The following is a 12,652-nucleotide window of genomic DNA, read 5'->3' on the forward strand; positions in this document are numbered from 1 at the left end:
GCATCAGTTTGAGATCAAACCTTCCATGACTCTAATAACCTACAGAGCGCGGATGTTACAAAATAAACACAGTATAATTAACCGTCGTTAACTACGAAAAGGTCGCGTGCCTAATATATTGTTTATATTTATGCACATGCTCAACAACCTTTAACCTTGTTGGCTATGCTTTCGCGCGCTCTTATCTTAATAAATTAGATTAATATTTTATATTTTTAGCGCTAGCTTCTGTGGCGACGAATATGGAAGGCAATCGCCGCCAAAAATACAAAAGTAAAACAAACAACGTACTTTCACAAACGAACAACGTACTTTCACAAACGAACAACCTACTTTCACAAACGAACGATCTAAATTAAAACAAAGAACGTACTTTCACAAACGAACAACCTACTTTCACAAACGAACGAACTAATGTAAAACAAACAACGTACTTTAAAAAACGAACAACCTACTTTTACGCGAACAACGTATTTTTTACAAACGGACAACGTACATTGATAAACGAACAACCTGCTTTACCAAACGATGTAGATTGCCGAATGCGTAATTTTTTTTTCCAGGACGAACGTGGGCAGAAATCATGAATAATTCATGAATAATTATGACATAATAGAGAACATTATAGAGGGCGCTATATAAGTTTGCCAACCGAAATGTTTGGTCTAGTGGTAAAGGCTTTAGCCTATTACTCTGGAGCCCTCGGTTCGAGGTCTTTTATGAACATGTTTTTTTTAATAGTTGAGAGAGATTATTTAGAGGGTTAGATTTAGTATATTTAGGAAGTATATCAGCTATCTTGCAATTCTTTATAATACAAAATAATTAAGGTAATGAATTATTCATGATTTCTGCCCACGTTCGTCCTGGAAAAAAAAAATACGCTTGCCGAATGAACTAAGGACTCGTCCATTTTTTAAGTCGGGTAATTGCAAAAGTTCCGATAAGAGGATATGCCTTAGAGGGATCTCAAATTAGTAATTTGTTTAAACAAATTAATAATTTGTTTCAACGGATTACTAATCTGTTTGAACGAGTTAGTAATTCGTTTGAACAAATTAGTAATTCGTTTGAACGGATTCCTAATTGATGAAGGGGTCAAACAAGGTTGCCCACTGTCTCCAATTCTATTCACTATTTATATAAATGAACTTAATAAGATAATTAAAGAAAGAGAATTAGGAATTAATATTTTTGACATAAATATTGGCAGTCTATTCTGGGCTGATGATATAATTCTGATTGGAGACAGTGAGCAAGATTTAGAATTACTTTTGGATGCAGCAAATGACTTTGCAACAAAATGGAAAATGGTGTTTAATTTTAATAAATCTAATGTTATTGTAGCTGGACAACGCCTTAATGAATATAGAAAATGGCCAATTGGTAATAACTTTATTAACGAAACTAATAATTATAAATATTTGGGGATGTTTGTATCGAGGAAAATAAAAGATACCTACCATATTGATGAAGTAGTTAAAAAGGGGAATAGAGTAATATCATATATAAAATCTATAATAAATGGGAAGGAAGACTTCAATAGAATATACTATGGTGATATTCTTTGGAAATCAATTGGTATACCAACCATAAATTATGCAAGCAGTATATGGTTATGTGATAATAAGAACTCTATAGAAAAAATTGAAAATTTACAATACCAAATGGCCAGGTATCTATTAAAGGCACCCAGAAATGTCGCAAAGGAAGCTCTATATGGTGAACTTGGCTGGCAATCAGTTGAATCAATACAGTTAGATAGATTCTTAACATACTTTTATAGGCTAAAAAATATGGAAGAACATCGCTGGCCAAGATTACTATTTAGAGCTCTCTTTGTTCTTAAAGATAGACTCAGTTGGAAATGGCTCCAAAAGATTGAATCCATTTTAAACAAATTTGATTTGCAAATGTTTTTCAATATTGATTATTGTAATAAGTGGCTTAATGGTTTTAAAGAAAAAAATATTATAGAAGATAACATAACATGGTTTAACAAGGTTCAAACTAAATCATCCTTAACAAATTACTTAAGATATAAAAATAAACCTAAAATGGAAAAATACTTATTGGAAAAACGTAGCTACCATGCATCAAGTCTAAAATTCAAAGCTCGTTCTAACTCATTACCACTCGAAGGAAGAAAGGAAGCTTGGTCACCACAAAATCTAGGATCATGTTTGTTATGTAATTGTGGTGAAAAAGAAACAATTTATCATTTTGTATTCAATTGTACTAGATTAATTAATATTAGAAACTCAATATTTAAACAACTTAAAGAAGATCTATACAACAATGATTTGCATAAAATATGGGACTTATTCACGTCAAGCTCACCTGAACTTAAATATCACATTTTTTTTGACGACCTAGAAATTCATGAAGAATATCAAATCCAATGTATAAACAATATTAACTATGTATTAGCAAGTAACATCTTTGACAAATATTGTAAATTATTTTTAACAACTGCATGGAAAGAACGCAACGAAATTTATAATATCCGTCCATAACATAATCTTTTACTTTTCGCTCAAATGTATTGAATGTATTTTTATAACCTAATGTGTATATACTTTTTAATGTAATAATTTATAATGTTTGTATTTGATTGTGTAGTAAGATAAGTCCATATTTATTTTTTTTTGTTGCACATCTCTTGAGAATTGTGCCTCTGTTATAAAAGAGAAACAATAAAGTTATTATTATTATTATTAATTCGTTCAAACAGATTATTAATCTGTTTCAATAATTTGTTTAAACGGATTACTAATCTGTTTGAACGAATTAGTAATTCGTTTGAACGAATTACTAATTCGTTCAAACAATTACTAATCCGTTTGAACAGATTATTAATTTGTTTAAACAAATTAGTAATCCGTTCAAACGAATTAGTAATCCATTCAAACGAATTGCATATTTTAATAATATTACCAACTACTTAAAATTACCGGTCGTAAGAAAGTGAACTTTTCGTAGTCCGATTGTGATGAAATTAAAACAGAATTGTTTAGCAATATATTGTTGTTGTCAATTTATCATCGACGCAGACATGTCAATAGAACAATCAGACTGCGCATACGATTTCTACATGGCTACGTTTTGTTCTAAAAAAATGTAACAGTTGATAGAGCGTTCTATAGAGGGCCGCGGTTAGAGACACGGAGTTCAATGAGCGTGTTTGTTTTATTGGCAGCAGTGCTTTAGTATAGGCAAGCGCGTTGGAAAATCGTTTGATGTCACCGTCGATGCATATCCTTCTATTCCTTAATCCATGTTCTACATAATTTACTACATTTTAACATCTAGGCCTATAACATTGTTCATGATGTATATTGCCAATCTTCTGAACTACAATTAAAATATACTAGCGCCCCCACACGGCAACGATGTAACAGCTCAATCAATAATAATTTCAGATCATTATTATATAACTGCTGAGCAAGCAGGATGTTGTAGGATCAAAATAATGATAATCGTCGTATCAACGCTATTATTACATTGCCAGTCACAATAATGATTACAACTGTTATTTCATTGCGATCTGCAGGTAGGTAATTGTTTTTAGTCATATAATTTTATATCAAGGATTTCTGATTTAAGTTAGTTAGTAGCCCACAATAGACTTAACTTGCATCTGCAATGAACATAAATAATTGGTATCACCTGGTAGACACATCTATAATAACGCACTTTTTTCTGTCACAGGCCTAGTGATTTTTTGTATCTCTGAGGTGGTAGATTTTCATTCATAACCTTTTAACACTACTGGAGCGACACACGCAGTGATCATCATTGTTGTGGACCTTTTGAAGACATTGAAGATGGTAGCCGTAGATCTCTAGGTGGAAGTAAATTAGCATTATTTATTGAAATTTTGAACCAAAAATTACAATGTTGGGGAGAAGAAACCAGAATTATCGACAAATAAGAAATCGTTTACAGTAAATGTTGGAATTCTAGATGAATATATTACATGGATTGGAAGACACAGACATGGAAAGAGGTAACCGACAAGAGAGTGACATGAAGCACAGTAGTAAACATAGGTAAATGCAAGGTTATCAGCTATATCTATCTATCAACAATGAGTTAATGTTATTTCAATAACATTCTGTAGGCCTATAACTAAATAATTTACAGAAATAAATTGACCATGGTAAAGAACAATTACGCTTTGAATACACGTAGCCCCACCCTTAAATAGATTTAAACAAAAACACACATGTATGGAAGTTATATTCTAATGTATATTTAATACACAGAGAGCAGCTTGGCGCAAGATGGATTATCGGAAGAGAAATATCATGGTTGAGACGTTGACGAAGGTCACAACCCTAGACTATTGGCATATGGGAGTACAATTTTTGCAAGGTTGGGATTTAAAATCAATACATGGAATCATTAGTTGAGTATTATTAGAACACACGTTGAAGAAAGAAGGCGATTATACTTACTGACCATAATAAGAAGTCAACTTTTTCGATCAAGAATATTTGTTATAAAATTGTTCCATCATGATGAGACTGAAACTTTTTCGGAAAAGCCTTCGAAAAATCCTACTTATATTATTTGTGACGGTTTTGTACATCTTTTTTCTTGATCAATGGAACACAGTGCCAAAAAGTATTGGGAATAATAGTTCAGGATATTATCAATTAGATACCGATTCTACACAAAAATCTATAACGCATAAACAGACGGTAAAACCAGTCAACGTGATTTTAATAGCGTCTTGGCGTTCAGGATCTTCTTTCACCGGCCAGTTGTTCAATATGCATGATGATATTTTCTATTTATTTGAACCTTTACGATTTCTAGGACAGGAGAAGGTGAAACAAGCAGAGACAACAAAAGTACTTGAAACTATGTACAAATGTGATTTTACAAATAGTTTACTAAATACATGGATTGAAGAGACTAATAACGACATTCTTCACCGAGTCTCTAGTAACGCACTTATTAAGCTATGCCCAACGGAAATTACTCAAGGTGCAAAGCCCGGGCCGTGTAATCGTCGGAAATTCAAGCAGTGTCCGGACCTGACGCCTGAAAACGTTACACAAACATGTCAGTCTCACCCATATAAGTTTTTTAAAGTGATTAAATTAACTGACATTACATTTTTAGAAAAACTAGTACGAAAATATAATCTGAAAATCATCCATCTTGTACGTGATCCAAGAGGAATACACTTTTCACGTAAGAATACGTTTGATGAAAGATATGTTATGAGTAACAAATTATTTGGCATGCATTGGACATGTCGACATGTTAATGAAATTGTCAAATTATGGGATAGCGAAACAAAGTGGTTGCTTGGAAACTACAAACGAGTTCGATTTGAAGATCTTTCGTTGCAACCAATGGAAGCAGCAAGGGAAGTATACGACTTTTTACAAATACCTTTCACTCAAAAAATACAGCAATGGATAGTTGAAAATACGATAAGAAAAAATCAAACGCAATCGAACCCATGCGAGCATAAGAATCATAAACTAAATAAAAAGTCTTCGGACGTCGCCCATGCGTGGAGGATGAATTCCAATTTATCTACAGTACTTGAAATTCAAAAAACATGTGCCGAAACAATGCAATCATTAGGGTATGTGAATGTTTACACTGAACATCAACTACAAGATGTTCATTTTCCAGTTATGAAAAGTAGAGAAGAGATTGGAGTGTAAAGGTGGTATTTCAAAATGCACAGAATAATATACTTTATTTGTGACATTTGTGCACAAAATGTTCGTATGCACTTTAAAGAATATTTTAGAAGTCTTTCGAGACAAGTAGGCCTATGGGTAGTTTAACATGTAAACGTGCTTATTTGAATCTAACACTTTTATCTTAATATTGACACCATTTTATATTATTATAACATTATAAAAGCACGAACTATATTTTTGAAATGAATTTTCAAATTATTAAATTATTATTTCCAATTATAGGCCCATGAAGTGGTTTATAGGCCTATGAATCGAAAGACAAATTAGTAAAAAAAATATAACGATGTGAGTATCTGTTACTGATACAAATAAACAGAAAGCTAAATCAAAGAGGTAGAGTAAAACAGCCAGAAATAAATACAAGCTTGTTAACAATATCAATTGACAGTGAAGATATGTCTACTGTATTCATTCGATAAGTTATAAAATGCGTAATTAAATCTTAAACACAGGTTGTTTTAATTATAGCGATTTGAGTTAGGATGATTAAACTAACCAATACTACTGTAGGCACTATATTAAACTTGATACAACTGCAGTTGAAAGTTGCTTTCATTTAATTCTGTATTAGCTTCTTATTATTAAAATAAATGCAGAGGCCTAGGCCTATACTATCTACTATCTGTAATAACATATTTTTATATTCTAGAATTAATATTAATAATTATATCATAAAACAATATAATTACTATACAAGCCCAGCTTGTTTACGAAGTGTATGTAAATGCCCAAATAATGAATTATAGCGAGTAAAATGGCCGAGCATACTAAAGAGCCAATAATATCGGCATGGCCATGGATTAAGAAATAAATTAATTCATGGTTAGGCCGACTCGCTCCTAGTTCTGGTGGTGGAACAAGTCTTCTTGGATAAGGACTATAAACCATAAGGTCCAGTGTACACATTTATAACCCATTATAATCCCTGTATCTGGAGGATTGCCCTGTAAGACAGTGATTAATTTACTATTGGTAATCCTTGGCCACATGTGCCTAAATACATAAAATAAAAATAGTATAGGCCTAAATAATGTCTCTAAAGTTGTGTTTTACAACTTGACCATTATAAATGGTAATTTTTGTATGGTTATGACTATTATATTTTGTTACATAAAAGAAATACACTTATTAAAATACATATTAATGTATGCCTATATGACTGTACGGTTTGATATGATTGAATAACAGTTTCAACACATACGCATCAGGCCTTGTAATATCCTCTACTTCATGAGTGGGGTGCCATGAGATAAAACCAGTGGTGTTTAATTCGATGGGTTTTTAATTTCAATATAAAATTTAATGACAAAAAGAGAGATCGACGTTTCGGTACCATCATAGAAACCAAATATCCTGTCACCAACTTTGGTGCTTAGTGCACATAATTATTATTGTTTTGTATTCACTTGATCTTGAAAATGGTTCTATGATGGTACCGAAACGTCGATCTCTCTTTTTGTCATTAAATTTTATATTGAAATTATATAGTCAATGTCTTTTAATTCGGGTTTTTAATTAGAAGAAGATATTGCTTAGTTTGGATTGAATTATTGTAAGAGAGTTCTCGAGCAACGACGATTAGCCATGCGATACATGCGTTCGAAATTGGTTTGGCAATTTTCTGACAATTCCTTTAATTTCGACACCCGATCGGCTGGATTATAGGCAAGGCATCTATCTAACAGCAGGACGATGAGCCCGCCTTGCCTTGCCACGATAGGAACTCGTAACAGTTCTTTGAACTTAAGTCCAACAGTACCGCACAATATACAGCACATATTCTCCGCCGCGGTGCGCGGTGTCGGTTAACCGGCATGAATCGAAACTGATCATGTCGCAGCCATAGATAAATTCTTTGTTCTCCGGAGCTCAATATCCTGTTGTTAGATTGCCTTGGTCTAGGTGACGACCCTGGATCACAGGCATATATGCCTAATACGATTAATATTGGGTAATCCAAATAGATTTTAGAGGATCATTACGACTTGGGACATACATGGTTATAGGCCTAATACATACTTTACATTATAAGTCCTAGATCCTATATGTCGTCGAAAATTAAATCGAAAGCTCACTGTATCAGAATGATGATTAGTACCTAATAAAAATGTTCAAAAACATCCAGGCTTGCATAATTGTTACACTTATATGTAGCACATATATTATATTTATCACAGGAGGCCAACTTGTACAAATAAATAACGATCTGAATGCATAAATGCATAATTCATGAAAAAAAATGTAAAAGACAAATGGAAGATCAAGTTGATTCTGAAACAAATGTTTAAATTAGGAAATTTCATAAAAGAAATCGCGAGGAACATGACTTTGACCTAATCACTTATTTTTTAAATGACTGATCTATACAAATGGTGTTAATATTCATCAGGGACGAGCGAAATTACATTACATCACTCTTCCGGCCCTGATTGTTGAAACTGTCAGGATGTAGGGAAGGGCGTAATCTCACAAGTTGTGCTCAACTACGGTACCATTTGAAAAAATGTATTTCCTTTGAGGTTATAACTCGTTGGTAGGCAAACATAATATAAGTAAGAATAACAACAGGACATAGATTCAGGTAATGATTGAAATAGTTACAGAAAATGATGATTTCATTCTGGAAGTATAATAAATACTGTAGGCCTATATTGTATACGGTATCCGCATTGTGTATTTCGTCATCGTCACCCATCAGGGAATATAATTTGTAGCGACTTGGTAAACATGCATCAGTGTACATTTATTAATCACAGCGAATTAACCCCTGGAACATTGTAATGATACACACAAATGATCGTAAATGACAAGTATAGCTACGGGAGCTAAATGAGTATAGGTTCACTTATAGGTTCACTTACGCACATTATATATTTTTGTCGGTTATAGGGTTTACCGGCATTCGAATAAGATTGCAATTTTTGTAAAGTAATTCTTATTTGAGTTCAGGCTAGAACATGTTACATTACTTATATTTCTTCTAATAGTTTTTAAATGTAAATTACTACGGAAGTTGGACTTTAATATTCTACATAATTGCAAAGACATCTGGCATCAAGTTTTTAAAAGAATACTAATTAAATTGGTTTTTTTTAAGACCTTGTTTTCTTTGGGATCCAGCAGCAGCAAGTAATTCGCGTCAATAATTGAAGATTGGATTGTTATCCTGCTTATAACAGTAGACCTGAAGACCCTAGAACATTACTAGGTAAGGATTGAACCCGGGATCTAAATTTGGGATTGGAATGTAAGCACGTCAACTCCCACCGTACGCCTGGTTCATCATTTTAGTATGAAGTCTAAATTCTAAGCAGTTGCACCAAAACGAATAGTGTGTATTAAGTCAGCAAGATGAGTATAGATGAGATGATAACAGCAGCATCGTCAAATCAAGATAAATAACTCCCCACGGTCCTTAGTTATAACCCGCTGTCATGTCATACCGACTCATTTATTCAATTGCCACCATGTATATAGTGTCAAATGTCGCCGTTTCCGTTCAAAATAAGTTAATATCAAACCTAGATAAGATTGTTAAAATAAACGAAATTTGACATTAAAGAATTTTCACATAATGTCATCATTACCATATAATATACCCGTACGTGTTTTCATCACACGAATAGTTGAAACAGCACTTAGTCATGGTTAAGTCATTATTTATGCGTGCATTGAGAGAGTATAGAGGATGAGGGGTGCATTGAGAGAGTATAGAGGGTGAGGGGTGAATTGAGAGAGAGCGTAGAGGATGAGGGTGCATTGAGAGAGTATAGAGGGTGAGGGGTGAATTGAGAGAGAGCGTAGAGGATGAGGGTGCATTGAGAGAGAGTAGGGTAAAGCGTGCATTGAGAGAGTATAGATGGTGGGGCATTGATAGAGTATAGAGGATGAGGGGTGCACTGATAGAGAGTAGAGGGTAAAGCGTGAATTGAGAGAGTATAGAGGATAGATATATAAGGGTAGATAATGAAGCGTGCATTGAGAGAGTATAGAGGATGAGAGGTGCATAGAGAGTATAGAGTGCATTGAGAGAGGGTAGAGGGTGAGGGGTGCATTGAGAGAGTGTAGATGGTGGGGAATTGAGAGAGTATAGAGGGTGAGGGGTGCATTGAGAGAGAGTAGAGGGTCACGCGTGCATTGAGAGAGTATAGAGGATGGCGGGGTGCATTGAGAGAGGGTAGAGGGTGAGGGGTAAATTGAGAGAGTATAGAGGGTGAGGGGTGCATTGAGAGGTAGATAGTGGGGCATTGAGAGAGTATATAAAGGATAAGGGGTGAATTGAGAGAAGGTAGAGGGCGAAGGGTGCATTGAGAGAGGATAGAGGGTAAGGGGTGCATTTATTGAGATTACATGCGATTTTAAATTATGATTTTAAATGATACTTTAAAATGACCTGCAAAAGACTCTTGTTGTAGTAAGTAGGCTTACGTGTTCTTGAGTATGTTGTTGACCTTCACTTTTACAAAAATAGATTTAATGAATGGTGTTCTACTTTCACCTACCCTTGATCCTAATAAGTGCCCGGCATTATTCAAGTTTGTTTTAGCAAAGAAAAAGAAAAAAACAAAACTTCACCTTTTGAAAAGCCTACAAATAATGTTGTTCAGTTTGATGAACTATGAACTATCTATGTCAGACCTTTTCTTGAATCGTTTGGAAAGGGTTAGTTAATTTCTACCCGCCTCATAACTAATTGTAGAAACAGTTTCATTCTCAATCCTCCCCGAATGATCGCCTATATTTTACCATTAGCTGCTCCCTCCTATTAAAGAATCCCTCTAATTAGAGACCAAAGACCACGGTTTGGGTGACAACTGAACATTTTTTCTTCAAATTTTCCCTCAAATTAAAGACACGCACACAATGGACAAAAGGACAGACAAACCAACCTGGTTATAGTTATACTGTACTCCTCGTCAGCGGGGTGCAAGATAAGCATTTTACATTTAATTTCCCTCTAAATAGGGTAATTTAAATACCACTTTATAAGTGTCGGTCTAGTCGGAGAATTATAAGACCAACTAAAACCTCGGTCCCAAAAGTGTTCTTTATTATGGTGTGATAAAAAAAGTGATGAAAATATGGTAAAATTACGATATTTCTACTCGATGCACGATAGGATATTACCGATTAAAATCATTATTAGATTTATTTGAAATAACTAATGTATCATTTTTTATTTTCTATTTTTTAGATCTGTTTAACAAAACAATTGAGACAATCCCTTTTTTCAGCTGCTTGCTTATGTCTGCTACCGTAATCAAGTGTGAAGGCGGAAGAGACCCTTGAAAGGCATATCGGAAGAGCTACTCAAGGTATTTGCCCAGGATGTCTGCAACAAGTGCTCACAATTCATACCATGTTTGAATTCATAAAATATGTTATAAATCAAATGACACAACAACTTCTGTAACGTGTCATTTTGAAGCTGCAATCACAAAATACGTTTACTTTACTGAACTGGTCTATAATTTGTGTGTCAACAGCTGAAAACCACATTACAGAAGAAGCTGCCATTAACCTCGATAAAAAAATCCAACATTGAACTACAACATTTGGAAATGGGCATTTTCGAAGGTTTATCATTATTTAAAATTATTTATGCCATAGAGAATAGAGCAAATTAACAAGAAGTATGTCACGGTAAAAACAGTACGGGTCGATTTGATGGTGTACAAGATTGTAGATAGATTACCGAGGGAAATTAAATTAAATAAATAAAATTTCAATCTTCCATGTGTGTATTGTGATCTGCAAAAGAAAGAACAATTTAAGTGGGTAGCTAAAAAGTGAAAAATGTGTGAAAGAACGTCGTCTACAAGGCATGGTATGTGAACCATCGGGGTAAAAAATAAACCTCCATGCCCGAACCGTCACTGCACTGACAGCATCGAAGAGAAGGGAATGATAATTTTAAAAAGAGAAAAAAGGAGACTTCAATCACAAATTCTTGTTATAGATACATGTACATTGTGTCCTGTGTTGTATTATGCACTTTGTGTTTCATTGATCAACGCCTACGAACCACCCAAGTGACTTTTCAATATACGTATGCCTATCGCACTGTTTCGTCAGTTTTACTCAGTTTACTAGGTCTTCGATTGCCTAATATTACAGACTTCATTGACAATGCACTTTTAAGAGCATCTCCAGGAAATTAGATGTTTTTCTATTTCACTTTGCTGCATAAGGATACAAAAACTGAATTGGCAACGCGGAAAGATTTTTTTAATGAAAATATCTGTACTTTGTTTTTAGTCTCAGACTTACTTTGATTCATATGTCTATAGGCCTATAATTTTCTCGAAATGTTAAATAAAAATATATTTTTGAAACATTTCGCAGCATCAGAGATTTTACCAGACATGAAAAATGTATAAAGCAAACTGTATTTGGTCAATTTATGAGAAAAAAAATCATGTAGGCCTTTAATGGTTGAATATCTGCAGCAATGTTCAATTGAAATTATGCGTGCATGATTAGGACTCATGTTGCGCTATGATAGGTGAATGCACAAGTACATCGACTACGTGTTAATCTGTAATATGTCAGTGTCTCAATATAGCTTCCTTATACTGCTGTATTTAACTGTCGGGATTTAAATATCGGTTAAAGTGATTATCGTTTAAGTCTACTAACTGACTTATACTGTATTTCTAATGATTCACTGCATATGAAATCGTTTTTTTCTCGCCAAGGCTCTCAGTTTGGCATGCTGTGTATCGTACATCACCAAGTAGGCCTATCATAACAGCCTTAATAATTTAATTCGAGATAAAAAGTTTGCCCATACAAAATGATCTCATCCACTCAAATACAGATGTTAGGTTTACGCAAGTTATAGTCTCTTAGGCTTTTAAAACTACTACCGGTATCCGGGACCGGCATTGGAAATGGATTCCAATGGGCATTCTTGAGTA

The 12,652-nt window shown here is 34.0% G+C and overlaps 1 protein-coding gene across 1 annotated transcript; it reads left to right on the forward strand.

The window, feature by feature from the left end:
* The first annotated feature begins 3,435 nt into the window (after positions 1-3,435).
* On the forward strand, positions 3,436-6,886 carry LOC144850845 (carbohydrate sulfotransferase 1-like). Its single transcript, XM_078708320.1, has 3 exons — positions 3,436-3,553; positions 3,712-4,052; positions 4,269-6,886. Exon 3 carries the CDS (start codon positions 4,521-4,523, stop codon positions 5,688-5,690), a length of 1,170 nt encoding a protein of 389 aa, XP_078564446.1. The 5' UTR covers positions 3,436-3,553; positions 3,712-4,052; positions 4,269-4,520; the 3' UTR covers positions 5,691-6,886.
* The last annotated feature ends 5,766 nt before the right edge of the window (positions 6,887-12,652 follow it).

Source organism: Antedon bifida, chromosome 8, assembly GCF_963402885.1.
Source record: "Antedon bifida chromosome 8, ecAntBifi1.1, whole genome shotgun sequence".
NCBI lineage: Eukaryota > Metazoa > Echinodermata > Crinoidea > Comatulida > Antedonidae > Antedon > Antedon bifida.

Excerpts from the sequence above, each read along its gene's own strand:
- LOC144850845 (XM_078708320.1), top strand. The coding sequence starts at position 4,521 with ATGATGAGACTGAAACTTTTTCGGAAAAGCCTTCGAAAAATCCTACTT.